The 22,815-nt window shown below is 39.7% G+C and overlaps 1 protein-coding gene across 4 annotated transcripts in view; it reads right to left on the bottom strand.

The window, feature by feature from the left end:
- The window catches only part of KIAA1217 (KIAA1217 ortholog), a 240,793-nt gene that overhangs the window by 81,674 nt on the left and 136,304 nt on the right, over positions 1-22,815 (bottom strand). For all 4 annotated transcript variants that reach the window (XM_077809458.1, XM_077809461.1, XM_077809460.1 and 1 more), the window contains exon 4: positions 20,433-20,526. In XM_077809458.1, coding sequence (XP_077665584.1) covers positions 20,433-20,526 — 94 coding nt within the window. The remainder of the gene's footprint in view (positions 1-20,432; positions 20,527-22,815) is intronic.

Below are 22,815 nucleotides of genomic sequence, written 5' to 3'. Positions count from 1 at the left end.
GGCTTATTCTAAAAGAAAACAATATGAAATACACATGTTAATTATTCAGTAAGAACTCAGTAAACTCAGCATTGCAGAAAACTTAGGAAAAACACAGAACGCATTGATCTGAGCAACCTTTAAAGTAATCAGATTGGTAGAGACATTTAGGGGAATGAAATGTGAAACTCTCCCTAAGATACAGCACCTGAGCAAAACAGGAGGCTGTCTACTAATTAACCAGTTACCTTAGCAGCTTTACCAAACTGAACTTTGGGACCATTGTAAATCAATTTCATTGTTATCTCATTAGAACATTGTACACGCAATTAAGATCACTTCTGGAAAAAAGAGACAGTTAAAAAAAGCAACTGTCGATTATTTATTTAGAATGATTACAGGAAAACGACCTTCCCTCTGACCCCCATACCCAAAATATCCAATAATGTTGGAAATACGTTTTTAAAAATACAATACTCACTCAGGTCGGAGAGATGGAACTGAAATGACACAGGGAAAACACACAACATAAGCACTTTACAGCACTGCAGTTATCTGCTGCATGTTTATTTTTTAAAAATGCCACCTGTGTCATTATAGTGGGCATTTGTGGGCTAGATCTAAAAGGGATTTAGATGCTTAGCTGCCACTTTCGGTGCCCAAAGCCAAAATCTCAAATCCCTGCTCAACTGCCACCTAACCCTGTAGGTGCCTAAGTTTCCAGCGGTGAAATCCCCTAGCTGCCTGAATTTCTGCCAGGGGGCATGTGCACAGCTGCCTAAGCCCTGATACCAAGTCCCCTAAGCCTCAATGGAATTCACAAACTAGGTGTCCTCCTGCCTATCTTGCCCGCGGGCCCCAATCTGGTAGGCATGCTCTGAGCACGCCTACTGCATTGGGCCTTGGACAAAACACAGCTGGAAGAGGATGAGAAGATAGTGGTGGTGCTGGCCCCTTTATAACTTTTGCCCTGTGGCTAGAGCACCCATGCAGGATGACCCAGGTTCAAATCACTCCTGTGCCTAATGTGGAGCAGGGATTTGAATCTAGGTCTCCCCTTCAAAGAGTGCCCCTAATCACAGGGGTATGGGGTACTCGGGGGTCAGAAATCTCTCTCAATCTGTCCTGCTGAAGCTGTTCCACTTTATATAAACAATTAGTCATTGGAACAGGGATTGGGGCCTGTCTTTCCCACATGCTAGCTCAGTGTCCTAACCACAGGGCTATAGAGTTTCTCTTACACTTGCCCTGGCCCAGTGACTGTTAAGTATTTTAAACAAAGTGGAACAGCTTCAGCAGGAGAGTGAAAGAGCCCCACCCCAGAACACCCTATAGCCCAGTGGTTAGGGCACTTACCTGAGAGGTGAGAGACCTGGGTTCAAAGCAGGCAGAAGGGGAATTTAGAGGGAGTTCACAACGGCGATGCCTGAGCAGAAGACACCTCCCTCCAGCCTAGACTTAGGCACCTCAACTCCCTCTCCTTGGCATTTCTTATTGGCTGGCTTAGGCAGCTCCCCACTTAGCATGCTGGCTTTTGTGGATCTCATCATTAGGTGCCTATCTCTCCCCATACATTGCATAGGAGCCTGGGCACTGAACTCAGGGCTGTGGATTACAGTAGGTGGCACAGCACCTAAAGGAGCTGTCCATAAAAGACAACACACAGGTTTTGGTGATTTTCAAGACCCACACACCCCTTGTAATGCTTGGTAACAGTGAAACAAATGCACAAACTTAAGGACCCACCCATGCACCCCCTTAATATGTTACTTAATACATAGACAGCCCCAAGCATTAAGCCTTGCAACACTGAATACAAGTCCCCTTTTTTGTGGTCCTAGCCCTGTGGGTTTTTTCAGCGGGAGGAAAGGCATAGTGTTCTTGATGAGAAAGGGAAGAAAGTGAGAGCTGTACTAGCATAGGGAAATTTGCTGGCTTACATGTATGGGGTTATATGACTGACATCTACTCAATGTGCAGCGGCAGTCAAAAAAACTAACAGAATGCTAGGAACCATTAGAAAAGGGATAGAGAATAAGACCGAAAATATCATAATGTCTTTATAAAAATCCATGGTATGCTCACATCTTGAATACAGCATGCAGTTCTCGTGCCCAATCTCAAAAAAGATATACTGGAATTGGAAAAGGTATAGGGAAGGGCAACAATAACGATTAGGAGTATAGAACAACTTCCATAAGAGGAAAGATTAAAAAGACAGGGACTTTTCAGCTTGGAAAAGGGATGACTAAAAGGGGTATATGACAGAGGTCTATAAATCTTGACTGGTGTGGAGAAAGTGAATAAGGAAGTGTTATTTACTCTTTCACACAACCCAAGAACTAGGGGTCACACAATGAAATTAATAGGCAGAGGCTTAAAGCAAACAAAAGGAAGTACTTCTCCACACAACACACAGTCAACCAGTGGATCTAGTTGCCAGGGGATATTGTGAAGGTCAAAACTATAACAGAGTTCAAAAAAAGATTTAGATAAGTTCATGGAGGATAGGTCCACCAATGGCTATTAGCCAGGATGGGCAAGGATACAACACCATGCTCTGTGTATCCCTAGCCTCTGTCTGCCAGAAGCTGGGAGAGGACAATGGGATGGATCACTCAAAGACTGCCTGTTCTGTTCGTTCTCTCTGAAGCACACGGCATTGGCCACTGTTGGAAGACAGGATAGTGGACTAGATGGACCTTTGGTGTGACCCAGTATGACTGTTCTTATGACTCTGTGTGTATGTGTATTAGTGGGGGGTCATCCATGATGAATTGTGATTGGAATAATACTTTTCTATTCCATCGTGCTTTCCCCAAAGAACTTTGCAAAAATTAATTTAGCTTCACAACACTTCAATGAGAAAGGTATTATTACAACGGTTTCACAGATGGGCAAACTGAGGCACAGGGTGGTTAAGTGACTTGACTAAGGTCAGTGGCAAATCTAGGAACAGAGTCCAGGATTTCGGACTCACAGTCTCATGCTCTAATAAGTAGATATAATTTCTGTTTCAATAAGCAGATGGAAGAACTCTTTCACATTAGAGACAGCTTTGGTATGTTGTGACACATGCACCATTTTTTTAAAAAAAAAGTACACAACATCACCACTGGTTTTGATTAGAATTTCACAGTATTTTCACACAACATACTTATATTTTTTAAAAATATCTTGATTAAATATTTGCACTAGAAATATATTAACAGAATGTCATGGCATAAAAACACCATTAAATCAATTTATTTGTATTTTGAATTTAATCAGTCAGGGTTTGTTGTTTCTTGTGGCTATAGGAAGCAAAACATTCTCTACCATTGAGGCATCTGGTTTACATTGGGCAGCTTTAGCTAGCCCATCAAGCACTCACTTTTTTAAAATGGGGATTTGGATGCTTGATTTAGTTATAACTAAAGTCAGAAATGCTGACCAACCGGACCCCAGAAACACCAAAAGTGGAAAACAGACCAATTGTTTAATACATATTGATAACACAGGCGCTTCCTAACAAGTGCCGTGTACATTCTACCAATAGCCTTTTAAAAAAAGTTTAACAACCCCGCAGTAAGAAATCCCATTAATATTGTTATAATATGGAGTATATAGGGGGCTCACTATGTCTTACTATAGTTGATCTGCAATGAATTACAAACTGGTAAGACGTACATAAGAACAGCCATATTGGGTCATACCATATTGGGTCCATCTAGCACAGTATCCTGTCTTCCGACAGGGACTAACACCAGGTGCTTCAGAGGGAATAGACAGAACGGGCAGTCATTGAGTGATCCATCCCCTGTTGTCCAATCCCAGCTTCATTTTCCATAACTGGACTCTAGCATAATAAAGTATACCCCAGAACACCAGATATACTGTGACTGGGCTCCTGGGCATCAGACGCAATATACAATAAGCTTCAAGTATGTCTGATGCACAGGAAGGCTTTTATTACTTAAGGAATGAAGCCTCTTTTAATTTGAAAATATGTCATAGAACAAATTTATAAATAATGCATGGACATGTCATTACCAAGGCTGCAATTCAATCTCTGGGTTCTTATAATACATACAAACCACTCAAGCATCACTCTCCATTTTAATTACTTTATCAGAGCCCTCAAGGCTTGTCTATCTTGCCATGCCTTACCCTGCTTTTACTTGGTAGCTATTTACTTGTTTATAATGTTCCGTATGAGGTTTCTTTTTCAGCTCAACAAACAGTACACAAAAGGGCATGATCCTGAGAGGTACCGAGCTCCAGGCTTCATCAGGATCAGGCACAAAATTCTGGGCTATTTATTGCTCTAAAATCCATGTTAGTGAAAGGCTGAAGTCACCATTGGGCACTTAACTGCACCACTCTCCCTCATTTCTTCTAAAACACTGATAACTTCATTAGTCTTTTGGAGCTTCGCAGCTATTTTCCCTTCCCATTAATTTATCTCTCTTTTTTATTAGTTGAAAAAATGTTACAGACACCAGGGAAAAAAATACCATTTATAAAGTTGGACAAGATTTTTTTTTTAAAAGACCTATTTCAGTGTGTGTGTGACACAAGGGTGGTTCCATTTTATCATCTGACCATTCTGACAATTATTCCTTTTCTTTTAATATTTTTATAGCTGGAAATAGTTACATAGCTAGTCTCTTGTTTTCATTTCTATAAATAACTGTTTCCTTGAAAAAACACAGACAAGCTGACTTACCCACTAGAATGTTTATTACTAATTTAGAGCCTGAACCTGCACTCCAGGACAAACTTTGCCAGAATATGGAGTCAATGGGAGTTTTGCTTGAACATGACTAACTAATACAGTCCCACAAAACCCAAAAACTAAGGTAATTTGTCAGAGATGTTTTCACAGATAAATACCAAGGAAACTGTTGATTTCTGCTGTTTTTGCCACTGAGGTCCTTATGTGAATACCAAAAGCTCCACCACATACTAGCTAGTGTAGAGTCTAATCCTGATCCAAGAAATTAGAAGTTACAGATGACAAAATCCTGTTATAACATTTAGATCAGGGGCTCTCAAGTTGTGGGTTAAGTCCATGAGGACTGCCAAGGGGATCTGTAGCACTCATCTTTCTCAGCTTAGTGGAGCACTGGGAGCCTATAAGTAAGGCCATCTGCTCCTTGTTCTAAGAGGAACTGTTCCCCAGATCTGTACCTTTCCATTCCTCCGTAGAAGAGGGAAGAGAAGTGCTAATGGCCCATCCTGACACCGCACATCACCTTTTCTCCGTCCAGTGAAAAACAAGGGACAGTGAAGGGTAAGCACAGGCAGCTGGTACTCAAGTTTATATGCAGCTGGCAGAGTGGAACAAGCCAGTGCTATCTTTATGCTACTGTATCCTGTGAATTATTTCTCATAAATTGGAACAAACTTTAAAATTAGTCTCAAATTTTCTAAAGCAGCCCTCCAGCTAAACATCTATATTTATAGCCACATAGATTTCTGTGGCATCTCCAAAAAGATCGAAAAATGGACCCGTCAGAATTCTTATTTGAATTCTGATGGCAGATTCAGGTGCATGGGGAGATAAGAGACTAGTTCTAGCAGTGTAAGGAGGCTTAAGCCTGGTCTACAACGGGGGAGGGGGGGTCCGATCTAAGTTACGCAACTTCAGCTACATTATTCACATACCTGAAGTTGACGTACTTAGACCTACTCACCACGGTGTCATCACTGCAGTGAGTCAACTGCTGCTGCTCCCCCGTCGACTCTGCCTGCCCCCTCTCGCGGCAGTGGAGTACAGGAGTCAACGGGAGAGAGCTCGGGGGTCGATTTATCGCGTCTAAACTAGACGCGATAAATCGACTCTCACTGGATCGATTGCTGCCCGCCGATCAGGCGAGTAGTACAGACATACCATTAGAGTTGTGACAGCCACAGATGATTTAGCTTCTACGCTCTTAGCGTACCTTCTGATTTGTATTACCTCTTAACAGGGTCTTCACAGATTCCTAAGGCACTTGCTAAAGCAGAGTATGTCCTGTGGTAAACACAGGTGCTGTAAAGTTCCATCACCTTATATTCATTCCAAACTTCCTATTTCTTTTTTAAAATCACTTAAATATCAACTAGTGTGAACCACTGTAAAGAGCTCTGTAGTACTTGTGCTTCAGTACTGGCACAGAAGGACTTCCTGAAGAAGAGATGGCTCTTACAACATTAGGCAAGCTGTGTCTGAACCCACTGACCCCCGGGCACCTGAGCCCCAAGCCAGCATTTTTTTTTTGCAGAATATATATTTTAAATGTTTTAATATTGTAGCTTAAATTGTGTGCTCAGTCCTTTGGTGGTGGCAGCATTTCGGCAGAATCAAGAATTTCACATGATGAAACATTTATCAGAAATGAAATACAGGCAAGTAGGGGTGGGTGAATCTTGTGGGGGATGAAGATTCTGCAAGCCTTTCCAATTATTTCTGGGATCACAAAATTAGGGTCAATAAAACAAGCCCTTTTCTGAAGCTGCATGAGCCAGGGACTATGGGATCGGCTGTTATTTCAAGCTGCAATCCTCCCACTCCCGTGTAATTTAAACCTCACATTTTCTCCCAGAGGTGATTCAATATAAACAAACATGTTTTTCTAGCTAAAAGGAAGTCATTGGTACACACATATATGTATGAAAAAGCCCCCCCAAAAGCTAGGCTGGCACCAGTGGCTGTGCTAAACTATACACATCTACAATTGTGCTGATTTCATTGGCATTTTTCTCTTCTTCCCTACCTGTTACATCTCTATATATAGGATTCTCACTCAATCTACTCTCTGCTCCGTTTTCATCTTTTTTTCCATTGTGTTTTTCCTCTGCCCCAAGACTCGAACCGAGATGATATAACCAGAATGGGATACTCGCAGCTCCTTCTGCCTTCCTTATTAGCTATCCCACCTCATTTTTGAATCCTATGCTTCCTCCCTCTTTCCTAGACAAGACCTTGACCCCATCATACACTAGCCAGCCCTGGGAGAGACAGCAAGACAATAAGGGAAGAGGAAGGTCGGCAGCAGCAGGCTGGGGGCAGGGAGGGGCTCCTGTGGCTGGCACATCCAGAGCTCAGAGGTCGCAGGAGAGAGGGCATGAGGAAGGAAAACATAACACTTAAAGGGGTGACAATGAGTCTAAATGACCTAACCTACCTATAGGAGAGAGACTAACAGGTTTAAGGCCTATGGACTCTAGGGAACTATAGGGAAAGGTTTTAAACCTTTTACCTGGGGTTGCAGTAGAAAGCACCCAATGCCTGTTGGATCCTTGCAGAACCCTGTTGGAGAGTTGAACTTTTGTTGACATGAACTAGGACTGCTAAAACAGGCATGTTTTGAAATTGCTCAATATTTTCTTGTTTGCAAGTTAAGTTTGTTTGGGTTATAGGAGCTACTGGAAAGCTCTGGAAGGCCAGCTGTGAAGAGCCTGGTAGTTTTCCATGGACTGAGAAGTGTAAAACCTAGAGCTCAGGTCTGCTCTGCTTTTTGTCTGTTTGCTTTGTGTCTGTCATTTTCATGTGTTTCCTTATTCTTCCAAGTCATGGGACTAAACTGGGACTAAATCATGCCTACTACACCTCAGCCCATGGTGCTTTGGGGATTTTCTCAGCACACCAGAGCCAGTCCTGGATTTGATTGCTGCCTTCTCATTTGATGCCAGCCCACTGGTTCCAGACACTGAAGTCTTGTCCACTCTGGCAGCAGTGTGTAGGGAACACGTAGCCACATGCCACAGTGAAAAGCAGGCTGTACCCATACCGTGCTGTGTAGCTACAAATGGCAGCGAAAAGAGGGGCAGCGGGTGGAGGGGCAGCCTTTCTCTGCTGCCTCCCCTCGCCAAAGCCCTTCTCTGCTGCCAGAGCTTTACACTGCAGTGGGGAAAGACTCTGGCAGCAGAGAGGCAGAACACTATGCTGATAAAAACAGCAGCGTAGATGGGGGGGGGGGGGCATGAAGAGAGCTATGAAAAGTACATTCCCTAAGGTTCTGATGTGTCTTTACTCCCCACAGCAGTGCCTCACCGTTTACACTGCTATTTATACCCATGTTAGGGGCATGCAGTGCACGTACTCTACATACCACTGTTAACTGTAGACACAACCTGTCCACTAGCTGAACTTTACCTTGATCCACCTTCCAACCTGGCATAAGGTCTCTGCTTGCCCAGGTAAAGAACTATACCTCTCTTCTGTAGCTAACAACCACCATCACCCAGACACCAGCAGACCAGAAAAGATTCATAGATCATAGAAGATCATAGAATATCAAGGTTGGAAGGGACCTCAGGAGGTCGTCTAGTCCAACCCCCTGCTCAAAGCAGGACCAATCCCCAATTTTTGCCCCAGATCCCTAAGTGGCCCCCTCAAGGATTGAACTCACAACCCTGGGTTTAGCAGGCCAATGCTCAAACCACTGAGCTATCCCTCCCCCCTAAAAATTCACCTATTTTCCTGTTTCCCTTCTCCTGTCTTCTCTTTTACCCATGTTTGTCTGCTTGTGCTGGACTTGCCAAAACTCCCAACACTGTAAATAAACTGAGAAAGTTCTGATTGTTATATCATCAGTATCATTTCCATCATTAAGGAAAAACAACTGTTTCAGTAACATGCAATTTTTACTGCAGGGTTAGTAATTAAAGCAGGAGGGTAAATGTTACGTGTGGTTATCAGAAAGCTAAAGAAGCTTAAAATACAGCAGCAGCCATGGAGTGCAAAGTAAAATCTAAATAATCCATAAACCATGATAGCGGGGAAGGAAGAGTGAAAGGAAATGCGGGGTGGGAAGTAGGGAAATGAGGTTGGGAGACTATGAAAGGAAAAGAGAAAGAAACATTGTAGGTAGTCTGTGAGAGAGATGGGAGGTGAGAGACAGAAAGAGAAAGAGAGAGAATCTTGGGGTAAAGAGAGCCTAATGGGCAAGTCAGGAAAGGGTTAACAGATTGTGAGGACAGAGGTACAAAAATAAGATTAGGCCTTGGAGAGAGAAACAGTAAGAGTCAGAGGAAGAGAAGAGAACGAAGTATGAGAGAGAGATTCTGGGGAAAAAAACAAAGTCAGAAGGTTACAATGACAAAATGGAAGGCGAGAATGGAGAAACTGAAGGAGGGGAAAAAGCAAGAATGCACAAAAATGTTCTTGAAAGCTACGAGATTTTGGTTTATTGACTGCAATCACAATCAATTAGATTGTACCTACCCAGCAGAAAATAATGGGCAGGCGGAAGGAGAGGAAGAGAGAAAGTGTGTGTCCAATTTAAGCCAGTGTGTTTAATCCAGCCTATGGGGAGAAAATGCTTCAGGCTCTTCCTGGCCTGAGAGAGTGAGGGTGTGGGGAGCAGGATACACCAACACTCTCTGCTGCAGTCTGAGCAACGCTCTAGCCCCCTCTGTCCCTTCACACTTCTGTAAACCAGAACAACAGTGTTCGAGTTGCGCTTTCAAAGCTACAAATGGCCTCCAAACTAAGCATAACGAGCTTGTCCAGTTCTATTGGTGAGGAGGCTTGAGGGGGAAAGAGACATGCTCCCCTTGCGAAACGACAGAAAACGGTGATGTTCTACAAGATGTATTTCAGTGCAGTAGCCCAGAGACTTTACATTACTTTACATCTGGGTGCAGTGGGAATGGTTCCCAACTGGAAATGCTGAAACAGATGTTCCAGCCTGTGTACAGGCACTTGTGGTTAAGTGAATACGCAACTGCTAATTCAACTCTGATTATTCATGGAGGACTTCAAAAGGTTCCAAGGTTATACAATGGCAGGATAAGCTCGAACAAACTCTGTGTGTGTGTGAGGAGTGGCCAGTCCCCATCTTTTGCAAAAATGGCTCTGTCCCATGCCACTCCCAAAATACAATCCAATTCCAGACGACACATACATATGATCACTGTCCCAACGGCACTTGTGGCAGCTTGTCCTTGTCCATCGTCCCACCCAATTGTCTCTCCCACTCCTGTAGACCAGATTCCTGGGAATACAGTTGTTTCCTCAGGGTAAAACAGGAATCCAATCTACAGGTGAGGGAAATGCAGCTGGGTTGCAGGAACATTTAAAGCAATGGATAACAATAATAATGATGCTAATACATTTAATTTCTTACCTAAATTGAGTTCAGCTTGGAAGGTATATTGGTCCAGATACAGGTAGAAATGAGGGCTCTAAATTTCCACAAGGCTGTTCATATTTTCCCTGAACCCATTTTCACATCCTTAGCTCTCAGTTAATGTAGATTAGTTTTCAATGAAATAGCTTTCTTGGTAGGCTTGTGGAGTACTATTTAAGGTGGGAGAGAGGAATGAGGATGAATTCTTCTGTCGCTTTTAGCATCCATCTAAGACACTCCAGTAGGAGCTTCTGGTCTAGCCATGCTTAAGACAAATGGAACATCATGTTCCAAAGACACGGATGCATGTGTGAGATCCAGAACATTCTGCATCAACATAACCACACACAAGCATGCCTGAAATCAAAGTCTGCCTATGTGGGGTTTTTCTCTCATCACCAACCTTAATTTTGCTGCACAAGCTATCTCCCTGGTACCAGACTGCATAATTCTACTCCAATCACAAAAGCAAACATCCAGATCAGCCAGCTTAGCATGAGTTCATTTCTGAGTGTTTATGAGCATGTTTCATGGAGCTGTTTTCTTTTTTTCACAAATAAACAGAATGTGAAAGTAAAAAGAAAAAAAAAACCACCCCATTTTAAACTACCAAATTTAACAGAAGGAAGTTAACAAGGCTCTCATTTTCTTCCTTAGTGCACTTTCCAGACAAAATAGCTTAGATGATAGCGAGTGCATTTCAGCCAAGATATGTCAGGGTGTCATTGTGAATGAAAAAAATACAAACACATTGAAACATAACACATTTCTATCCTGAAAAGGTTGGTTTTACATAATTATATCATTGGTTTGCCAATATCCACATTTAACTCACCAGCATACTTTGGCACACCCAAACCAAAAGCTTTTATTCTTTTTGAACTGAACATATAAAAGTTGTCACTGATTTTTGTAGAATTAAGGTAGGGGCCCTTGAAATGGCTGGGAATTAGTGTTACAAACAAATAGTTCTGTTTGTTTGATTTACTTTTGTACTGTTGCTTTTAGATAGGATTTTAAGCACATAAACAAAAGTTGCCTGCTTTGTGCAGATGTAACAAGCATTTCCTTCCCTTTCCCCTTAAGAGATCAAATGCATTGTCAAGAAAATGCATACAGTTGCTATCAGCCTTGAAAGCCAAATCCTTAAAACCATTCTGGATTCCAGCACCTCCTTGGGGCACTGCTGAACTGATGGATTCATCCATTTTTTTCCCAAAAAAGGAATAGTTTCAAGCATATATAGCTCTGGTACAGATCAGCATTTTTATTTGGTTTAAATATGCTGTATATCAGATTTCTACTCTTTAAAAAAAAAGGAGTCCTGTGAGTAACTGATCTCATAAATCAAAATAAATGCATGGCTCCTTGACTCTCTGATCTACTATTCAGCTTTTATTTCTGTTCCATATTTGTAGCTTTTCCTACTGTGCCAAAGCCAAATAGAATTGAACAACTTCTTATGATTAAACAAGAATAAGGAAAAACATAACCTTTAGTCTCATCTGGAATTATCAAATGACTGAGTCAAAACATGTTTTCTATTACAGGAATATGGAATATGTTAGGATATAAATAGTAAAGAAACAGTATACAATATAGTTGGTCGTTTAAATCCTATGCATATTTACACCTGTAACCCACTGTTACCGCTAAATAAGAACGCAGCAGATAAGAAGGAAAATATTATGTCATAAGTTTTGCACCCAGCACTATTTGCAGTCCTCATCTGTAGGAAGGAAAGGTCAGTGGATGAGTATAACAATGGATCCACTAGCCCCTTTCCTCATCCCATACAACAGTGCATAGGGAGCCCCCATGCAACTGGGCTTTGTGGCACATGCTACTGTGAACCTGCTGCTGAACTGGTTTGCTTCCTTGTGGGCTGAATCTTCCACTCCTATAGAGGAGGCCAGCGGGAGTATTTGCATTAACACCTCTTTTACCACATTAACATAATTGCTATCACAGTCTCAAGGGTAGTTGTTCTGTTCTGTGAACATTTATTCTCTTTCAACTTTACTTCCTTCTGTTCAATATTTGACAAATGCAAAGACAATCTAGTGATCAGTGTACCAGGACAGAGAAGTAATATAATGAGACGTGGGGGTCTCAGGGCTCAACTAACTTGCTGAGTGTCTTAAGCTTGTTAGAGTTACCTGTAAATACAGGGAAACCTGAAGTAAAGGCCACCTGTAACCCGCAATCAATTTGAAGACTGAACAAAATTGTATTTGAAATCTTGGGATACTTTAGTTAGAGACAAACTCTTCCAGCCTACACAGTTTTGGTAGTTCATTGAGTGGTGACTTAAGAGAGGTTTCATTGTATACAGAATGAGCTGTTGTCACTGGCCTAAGGAGAGAGCCATTTTTGACAAAAAAACCTGCACTTGTGAGGTTTGATTCCCAAAGGTCCTTCCTGCCACTGTCTGAAACCATGTTGTGTAAACAGTCTAGACCACAGGATCCAATCAGAGGCTATTAATAAGAGGACTGTTTGGGCTTCCTGGATTACGTTTGCCATAATGGATGAATAAAATGGGGCGTGTTGGAGGAATGAGACATACATCCACCAAGAACAGACTGCAGTTTAGCTGACTGGATGCAAAACTGCTTATTTGGCTGAAGTAAATAACTAAGGTTAAAAGTAGGGATCCCCAGGGTAGAAGTTATCCACTGTGATTAAAACTGAGTGGTTGAGGAACCAAAGTTATCCAACAAACTTTTTGGCCTGTTCAGCCACTTAATTTGCATGTTAAACTTCAATCACATGCAAATTGTCCTCAAGCCTAAAGATATGTTTCTGTACATGAAAGAAAGAGACAGGATTCCAATACCATATACTTTTTCACGGTGCCCTTTTGCCAACTGATTTTTGCAGCTGTCTTGTTTATGCCAACTCAGATTATTTTTACCTTAGATCTTATGTGTATCCAAGGAGGGCTGTTCGTACTGCTCATATTTTCAGGAGTCTGATCAGTTTTCTTGACTCCAGATTAGAACTGACACCATCTAATCAAAGACCACAGCTGTGTGTGTGGATTCTCCAAAAAGATCAGGAATTAGATCTCTTTTCTGCTTCTATAGAAAAAAGAGGATGAAGACAAAGTAGGCCTTATCTCCCCTATGGAATCTGGCCCTTTGGCTGCTATATTTGCCTAGAGGAAAGCAATTGGTTGAACAAAGAACTGAGGACTCAGCTGTGAGCAGGGAACTCAGATTCTGTACAAAGAGTTGTACTTCCGGATAATGTAATACGGAAGGACGCTAGGGAAGACTAAAGTAAAGTCCTGATTAAATAAAGCAATGTCAGGCTTAAAGAAAGAAGAACTGTTCCTTCCAACCAGGCTGATGTCACAGAGAGAGCACAACAGACTACATTAATCTCAGCAAGGTGATTTTTAATCTCTGTTGAGGTAAGAGCCGATGTACAAAGCTGTATGGAAGACTGAAACTCATCTTTGGTTCGAGTGCTATCTCAGAGCTTACGAGGTCTTCTGAATTCTCTTATGCTTCCTTATTTACAAGGGAAGACTGGTTTCTGACAATGGTAGACACAGCTGTGAGTAGCAATGTCTGACTCTGCCAAATACTTAGGAAATGGAGGTAAATAGACAGACTATTGCAAATTGATTTGTCAAACACAAGGGCTGTGAAAGAGTAAAACATCCAAGGAATAGGAACCAGGAAACTTTCTGTAAAAGTATGTGGATTAAGAATAAAAGAAGCAACTAACAAATACTAAAAATGGACCCAAATGTCCTTATTCAGGGAAAACTCCCATTGAAGCCAATGGGACTTTTGTCAAGAAGGCAAACTTCACAATCACACTTTGTGTTAGAGGCTTGACCTCCAGACTCAGTCACAGGCCAACAGAAAACTTGAGTTGCTGTTAAATAATTCGATCTGGATGACCCAGGAGGTGTACTGACACGCTCCAGAGCAAGCTGCTTGCAACCCTCAGCCAGAAGGAGAGGCCATTAGAAGGAAATAAAAACACTATTAAAGTGAGTGTATCATGGTGGGAGCATGGATCTATTTTTTCACAGAAAAAGTTACTGGGGATTTCCAGATGACAGGCTTGTGATATCTTAATCTAAAAAGAGAGTAATATATAACTGGAAGACTTCTGGTATTTGCAGAGTGGGTGGGGCATACTCATATTCCTAGACTAGTTGATGTTAGCAAAAATACTTTTTTTCAGATCAAGTTTGATATCATTTAACTTGAAAATAAGTAAGTAGAACTTGGTTTTAACAGACCCATTTTATTCTTTGGCAACTTTTAAAAATGCTACTTTTAGATTGTTACTATATTACAGAATCTATATGATTACATAGAACATGAATGATATTTTTTCAAAATAAATATAATTCAACAATAGCACATTACCACTTAATTATTTAAAAAGCCACAATGAGATCTCTATACAAATATAGCTTAGGATCTGTACATTTAAACAGATTGTTATATGTGCGATACTTGAGGTTTATATTTTGTTTTATTCATAGCTAAAAATAAAAATTAACTAATTCTTAATCTTCTAGCCACCTTCTCAATAATCTAGATCATTTATGGGGTAATTTTTATAGGATATGAAAGACACATGAATGAAAGAGCACAGGTACATTTATTATATTTCATAACAGTTTGATTAGATACAGCTACCTCTCAATGTCTTCTTCCCTACAGCAGCATAAATAATTGGCAGCTTAGTAATAGCTCATTCATTAAAAATAGTAAAACTCATGTCACAGAAACAATTCCAGAGCATCAGATACTATATTTATATATTATGTTGAACTCTCAACCAGATTTCAAATGACAAGTTAGAAAGTAATCAAATTATTACTTTCAATACACAGATTTTAAACTAGACATAAAAAAGACTAGTTTTGGTAGTCAACAGGGGAATAAAACATTTCTTCTTCTGGAAGATTTTAAAAAAATCTAGTTTTGATCTCTGGTTTAAATCCCCAGTTAATCTAAAAATATCCTTTAGCCAAAAAGAAAAAGGAATTCCATATTCACTACGAATAGGCATCTTACCTTACATCTTTTGGTGAACTCCTTTTCTAGAAGCATCTGGCAGGTATTAGAACACAAAAGTACTTTCAGCTAAGCTTGTCTTTACATTGTCTTAAAACTAAACTTCTTTGCTTTTGTTTTGCTAGAAGAAGCTCTGAGACAAAACATGTGGATTAAAACAGCAGCAGCCTCTCTGTTCAAGAGATTTCATGGATATTCACAGGCTTTGCTTCCACTGTCCGAAAGTTAAGTCTGAGCAAGAAAGGCATTTTTCCTGTCCCGGAAATCAGTATAACCAAAACCAATGCTGAGCTAATGAGAAATGTTTCTTCCATGTGTTCTGCTTGGCAGACACTGCAAGTCATATCAAGGAAACACATGATGTTTATAAATACAATATGGCTCATGTTGTCATAACCTCTCAATGACAACAAGAGCACTAGAAAAAGCAGGCAGCAAAACAGCAGGAAAGATGATATTTGTATCATTTAGAAGTTCTGTATCAGATATACATATATTAGTTTTTTTCCTAAAGAAAAAGTTTTATGGTAGAGGGATCAGGAAGGCAGTGTTTGGCACCTTATAAACTTACTATGGGTATTCCTAGCATTATCATGCATTCAAACAACTACGTGTTTAAATATTTGCTCTCAGTTTTAGGAGCTACACTCTAAGCGGATGCTTATTGCAGTCAGAGGGTGTGATTACAGTTCAAGTAAACATACCCAGACTAGCTTTCATTTAGCTAGCTCAGGTCCTGGAGCACGGAAGCTGCAGCAGCGTGCAACTTCAGCGTGGCTGTACAAGCTGCCCAGGAATCTCTCGCAAGTCTAGTGCACTCTGGAGCACAAGCTGCCACAGCTTGACTGTTCTGGTACCTGTGCTGCCTCAGCCTGCTCCGAGTAGAAGGGGGCTTCACGCACACAGTTGCCCCTTTTAAACCCTCCCACCTGTCAGGTTCCCAGGGGATGCGTCAGTGTCACCATGCTGACCCCTTGTCCCCTTTTGCAGTAGTTTGACCTCTCCCCTTCAGCTTCCCCCAGCCATAAAGCATTATTCCCTACTTTCGGTCAGCCAGACAAATCCCTCTCCCTGCCCTAAATGGTACGGTGCAATCATTCTGGTACCTGAGCTAGCTAGATTAGAGCTAGCTCAATATGTCTATATACCTTGTGACTGCAGCATAGACATACCGTAAGACTGTTACAAAAAATCAGCAAGTGGTCAATTTTGGCAATACTTGTATTTTTACTTTTTGCATTTAATGACCTGAAGATTTTTAACTTGAACACAATCCAATGAAACACCGCTAGGAATCTCCCATAATCTGGAAGCCTTTGTTTAAAGTATCCGAAGAACTCAAAAGGATGATCTTGCATTTATTATCTCTGTGTCTTTCTTAAAAAGGTTGTAGAGGGTTTTTTTAAACTAAGGACTAGGGGAAAGCTGACAGATGCAGATGAGCACACAATGCAGGCAGACACATCTCATAGGGATTAAGTTATTAAAGAAGGAACTCTATGTTCTCACAAAGAGGATAGGAAAGAAGTTGGTAAAGTACACCTAGGAGCTAGAGAGGAACAGTCATATTTAAATGAGATACTTTTACATGAAGGAAAGCAACTGAATATTGACAAAATATACAAGTCTAAATACTAATGGGAGAACTACAGTGACTGTCATTAAATGAGGATATTGACATAATAGACATCACAGAAACTTGGGGGAATGAGGATAACCAGTGGGATGAGTAATACCACGGAATAACATAGTAGGTTGCACTGATGGGGGATTGCCACTATATGTGAAAGAAAGCATAGAGTCAAACTAAATAAAAATCTCAAATCAAACTGTGCCATAGAATCTCTATAGATAGAAATTCCATTCTTGAACAACAAACGGTACAGCAGTAGGAATGTATTAAGGACCACCTGACCAGGATGGTGACTGTGATTGTGAAATACTCAGGGAGATTAGAGAGTCTGCAAAGAGAGAAAATGCTGTAATAATGGGGGATTTCAACTATGCCCATGTTGACGGGGTACATGTCACCTCAGGACAGGATGAAGAGATAAAATTTCTTGACACCATAAATGACTGCCTCTTGGAGCAGCTTGTCCTGGAACTCACAAGGGGAGAGGCAATTCTTGAGTTAGTCCTAAGTGCAGCACAGCATTTGGTCCAGGATATCAATATAGCTGAACCACTTGGTAATAGCGACCATAATGTAATTAAATTTAACACCCTTGTATGGGGACGAATGCCAAAGAAGCCCACCACAGTAGCAGTTAACTTCAAAAAGGGGAGCTACACAAAAATGAGGAAGCTAGTTAAACAAAAATTAAAAGGAACAGTCACAAGGGTGAAATGCCTGCAAACTGCATGGAGACTATTTAAATCTACTGATAGGCAAAGTAAGAAAAACGTAGCGTGAGAACCTATTAGACTTTGATTCAAGGATACTAACTTTGTATATTTGGATATGTGATGTTGGCAATTTAAGTTTTAATGGCTATAAAGCTTTAACTTTTTGAGTCTCAATGTCTACTGTCATTCAATAATTATTGTCTGATCCCCTCCATAATTTCCCATAACCGAAAATTTAAATAATAAAAATAGGAAAAAAACTTTAAAACAAACATCAGTATTATCTATCAACATTATAAAAAATAAATATCAAATTCTGCCAGCCCTAAGTATAACACAAAAGATGTGTGACAAGATCTGCCTTCATAAGGTGTTGATTCACATTTCAAAAGTAATCTCCTTAAAACAGGACAGGCAATAATTGCTTTATCCCTAGATTTACTGAAACAGATGCTAATGCAAAGCACTGTGTTTACAGTAATTATTCCTTCCTCCCCTCTCATTTTAGTATAGTTAGTTTCAATTTATCTAAGCACCATGGGAAGGAAGACTGGAGTGATATCTTTCCCACCATCCAACTTCTTCCATATCCTACATCTGCCTGCCTCAATGCAGCTGCAGAACGAATGCGTTCTTACTCTTGGGTTCTCCCTGTTCACCATATATATTCATGTGATCACATATATAAGCAACAAAACAAAAAATCAGGTGCTTCTTTTTAGGCTTCTCCATGCTGACTCACCAGTGTCCTGAACTCTGACTTGCAGGGACTACCTCTCAAATTGAAAAGGTAGTTAAGTCACCCATCCAAGAGCTGACAAAACCCAACTCTGCTGAGCTTGTGAGAGCTAACAAAAGCACATCTCCAGGTGAGCTGGCTACAGACCAGGAAATAACTATTCTTGGGAGATGTGAGGATTTTGAAATGCCACCTCTGGTAAGACACACACAGAACCACCTCAGAGAGTAGAGTGTAATATGGTAAAATAATCACAGAATTGTAGAAACGTTGGGCTGGAAGAGACCTTAAGATGTCCCCTAATCCAGCCTCCTGTGCTGGTACAGAGGGAGCCAGCCACCTTTATCTTTGAATTATCCCACTTTGGTCCGAGGGAGGGAGTTTCGCCATACTCAATATGTATCTGTGGGCATAATCTCAGTTTCACAGTTTTATATTTTAATGTGAATAATACAAATTTTAACCACTGTTTTTACAGAGAGACATTTGTATTTGAAACAACTTTATTAGATAGTAAATATCTGACACAGGGCCAAAGAAGTAATCCAGATTGCTGATATTTTGATTTTGTGTACACATTAGCAAAACAAGTCTGAATACCAGTCCAGCACACAAAAAAGTTACATTTAGCCCCCCTTTCAAGTGGGACAACAACAATTTAGACCTAATGATGCAATGTCAACACATTATTATTACAATGGTTAACATTACTATAGGTACCAAAAATGTGCCCTGCCCTAAGATATTAAGGATATATTTCAGATACATCCGGTTACTGCTCCACAGAAGTCAATAATATTTCAGGATTCTCAGCACCTTGCAGGAGACACACAGCAATTTATCAGATCGGCCCCTAAATGAGCTGCTATCACTCTATATACAGATTTTTAACATGCAGTGAGGTGAATAATAAGATAATTGGATTTTATGACCCATCAGAGAGATTGTTTTATGATGTTTTAAAATTCAAATATTTAAATGAAATAATTACAGGAGAGGTGGTTGAAAATACCGCAGGAAACTGAATGACTGCCACAATTGCACTGAAACAACAATGCCCTACACCATTACAACTGCAAAAGTACTTAAATATAATTAAACCAAAAAAGCAAAGATCTGTGGCAGATGCAAAAGAAATTGTGAAACCAAGAACCAGAGGCACAATTATAAACTAATATTTTTACAGGAGTTCCTCAGAACATTTGACATCCGCTTTGGAGCATGTGTAAGTTACTAAAAAACAAGCAGCACACTTGTTAATAACTCTATCCTTCTTGAAGGCTTAATATGATTTTATTATTTCCTATATATTATATTTAAACAAAAAAGAAACAAAGGGAGTAAATTTCAGAAGCTTTTTTGGCAAATTCAAAAGCAAAGATTTCAACTTAACAAAGGTTACTATATATATGGTATTTTTGACAGACACAAAAATTGATGCTCTTTTCAAAACTGCAAAGCATTTATTAGTATTTTGAGTCTGAGATAGTCATTTATGAAGCACATCAGGAGACATGGAGCTCAACTGGAAAGCTTTTGAAAATGGTGTTGCGAGTTGCACTACTAATAGAGTAAAAGTTAAACCATACTCTGCTTTGTTGAAAAGAAGAGTTTGGTGCCCACTAATGAATGAGACTTCAAATTGAAATCTGAAACAAATTACTAAAAAAGTTGTGCTGTGATTTCAGTTCTTTACTGTGAATGAATAAGGGATCAGAGAGTGTTAAAGTAAATAGTGACAAGGAATGAAGTAATAGATCAGGGGTCAGCAACCTTTCAGAAGTGTTGTGCCGAATCTTCGTTTATTCACTCGAATTTAAGGTTTCGCGTGCCAATATTACATTTTAACATTTTTAGAAGGTCTCTTTCTATAAGTCTATAATATGTAACCAAACTATTGTTGTATGTAAAGTAAATAAGGTTTTTAAAATGTTTAAGAAGCTTCATTTAAAATTAAATTAAAATGCAGAGCCCCCGGACTGGTGGCCAGGGCCTGGGCAGTGTGAGTGCCACTGAAAATTAGCTTGTGTGCCGCCTTTGGCACATGTGCCATAGGTTGCCTACCCCTGTAATAAATCAATAAATGAGTTAGCAGCATGGATCAGTGTATTCCCCTTGCAGCATGTGTGTATTCACACTATATACGTTAATGTAAACATTTCACATAGAAAACAGCAGATCAAATAAAAACTAATATAAATCAACTCTGGCACTTACCCTTAAATCTCCATTTACAGTTCTGGATGTATGATTAAATGCTTGTGCAGGATCTTTGTTATAAACTTTAAGGAAAGATCTGTCCTGAATGTTCCTGGAATCAAAAACATCGAGAACGATAATAGATGAAAGGAGTTTTATTTTAGACATTTCCTTTGCTTGCCCTAAGGATTCAGGCAACAGACATCAACCACCATCAAGACATTGCTGCAACTGACCAATAAAAAAACCCTACTGCTATAAAATAGACACACAAATAACAAAACCTACTTCAGTTCTCTTTCCCATGGAAAGTATCATTCTTTCAGCACAGCTCCACACCCATAAAAACCAGGTGGTACTGAGTTTCTTTCAAGATCCCCCCCACGGAGTGAAAACACTTTGTAAGATAATAAAGCTGCAATATTTACAATGCACCCAAAAAGGTTTAAGTTAATATTTAAATACTTTATTGTGTACTCTACACAAACACATGAATTTCTGCTATTCTAATGAGCACAAATCAAAAGAAAAATACTCTTTTGAAATTATTCTTGAGGCAAATGTAACTTAGTTTGTTCACAAAACTGAAAACATTCCATAGCGATTAAGAACACATCAGCAAATGTAAAACCAAACTTTCAAGCCTCCAATCTTTCATAAAGCTTTTTTTTAAATAAAAAAAAGCACAGCTTTGATAAAAGCAACTACAGAATTTGATGCAAATTGTTGGAAGAGAAAACAAAAAGATTTTTAAGATTAGCACAAAGAGCCTTGTCATTCATACGTCTTTTTATAAACTGACTCATTCAGACAACAATCAGACAACAGATGTTTTACATTAGTCTCAAAACCTACCTTATAATAATTTCATAGATTAGAAATCTGCACTGAGTCCTGCTGATTTCTTGTTCAGGACTAATCAGCAACAATCTAATTAACGGTAACAATCTAAACACACTAATGTCCTTTCAAAACTGTGATTCCTTTCATTTCACAGTAGTGATTTCAAGAGAATTTGCACAGAAGACTGAATTCCTTTCCTCCAGGTACAGCTACAAGTTTAGTGGACTTATCTTACTCATTGGGATTATCATTTTAAAAAACTGAAGTGAAGCATTCTTGGGCTGGTCTAATTTCTTTCTTTTAAAGTCATATTACAGTCAGCGATTGCTTTGAATCTGTAACTAGTCAGAACTTGCACTGCTGCTGTAGACTTCAAGTAGTCTATTAAAAAACCACATAGCTGTACAGACAGATCAGTCCCATCTGTTTAAGAAATGTATGGTTAATGAGAAGTTTAGAGTTGATGAGAGTTAACTACATGTAGAATGTACAAGAAAATACCTACCCTGTAGCAAATTTATGTTCTTAGTTTATTTATGGCAGCATAAACTCTTTTCTGTCCTACTAATATGGAATTTAAGATAATATCAATATCTAAAAAAAGGTGACAGGTCTACGTTTAGTTAGTGAATAATTTGGGAACAATGTTTATGGTCTGTAAATTAAATAATATTCAGTGCCAACAGTGCAGATGTTACATATAAGGTAAGGACAAAATTCTGCTCAGAGATCTGCATGAAGACTCTAAACTACAGAATTCTGCTCTCCATATGGACATGGAATGATTCTTGGTTAATGTATTTTTCAATGCAAGGAAAGTTCTCTCATTTTCCAGTTCATTCTTAGCTCACAAATGATGATGGCATATACAGAGGCAAGGTGGGTGAGGTAATATCTTTAATTGGACCAAACTTAATCTACTCTCTTTTCTATCTCAAAAATGATGGTTGAGAGAGGTTACTCAACTAATGTCAAGTTTTGTTTAAAAATAATCTCCATAGCTATCTTGTAGAAATATGACAGCTTGAAGTAAAGTAGTAAAAGAGAGTGCATTTGATCTCTGAATTGAATTGTATTTGCACCATAACTCCATTCCACTCCACCTGAAACTTTTCTGATAACAGGTACACATTTGTGTATTTTTTTTATTTGCACATCTGTTTTGCATTCACTATTTGACGGTGTTAGAGCTGAACACTTTTCCTCCTGTCCCTCCTTCTCTTCTGCTTTGCTCTTGTCATTTTGTGTCTGTTCTGGAATTTATCATACACTATCTTACGAACAGTCTGGTATAAATATATGCCACATATCCCTAACTATTTTTCACACCATAACAAATCTGTGGTCAGCCACATGGTTGTAACTGCTGTGCAAGTTGGCCACTGGGAACTTCTTGGTGGTTATGGGTTAACATTCTGATCCTTCTGCTCCAAAAGCACAGATACCAACTGGTGTCAGAAGTTCAGGGCTTAAGAAACATGGTTGAGCAGCTCTGATTCCATCCAACAGAGGACACGCACATACATACATACAAACCAGGTCTTTACAATATTATTTG

The sequence above is a fragment of the Eretmochelys imbricata genome, chromosome 2 (assembly GCF_965152235.1).
Source record: "Eretmochelys imbricata isolate rEreImb1 chromosome 2, rEreImb1.hap1, whole genome shotgun sequence".
In the NCBI taxonomy this organism is placed as follows: Eukaryota; Metazoa; Chordata; order Testudines; family Cheloniidae; genus Eretmochelys; species Eretmochelys imbricata.
The sequence above is the reverse complement of the archived record's forward strand: the minus strand, read 5'-3'. Positions and strand labels throughout refer to the sequence as shown.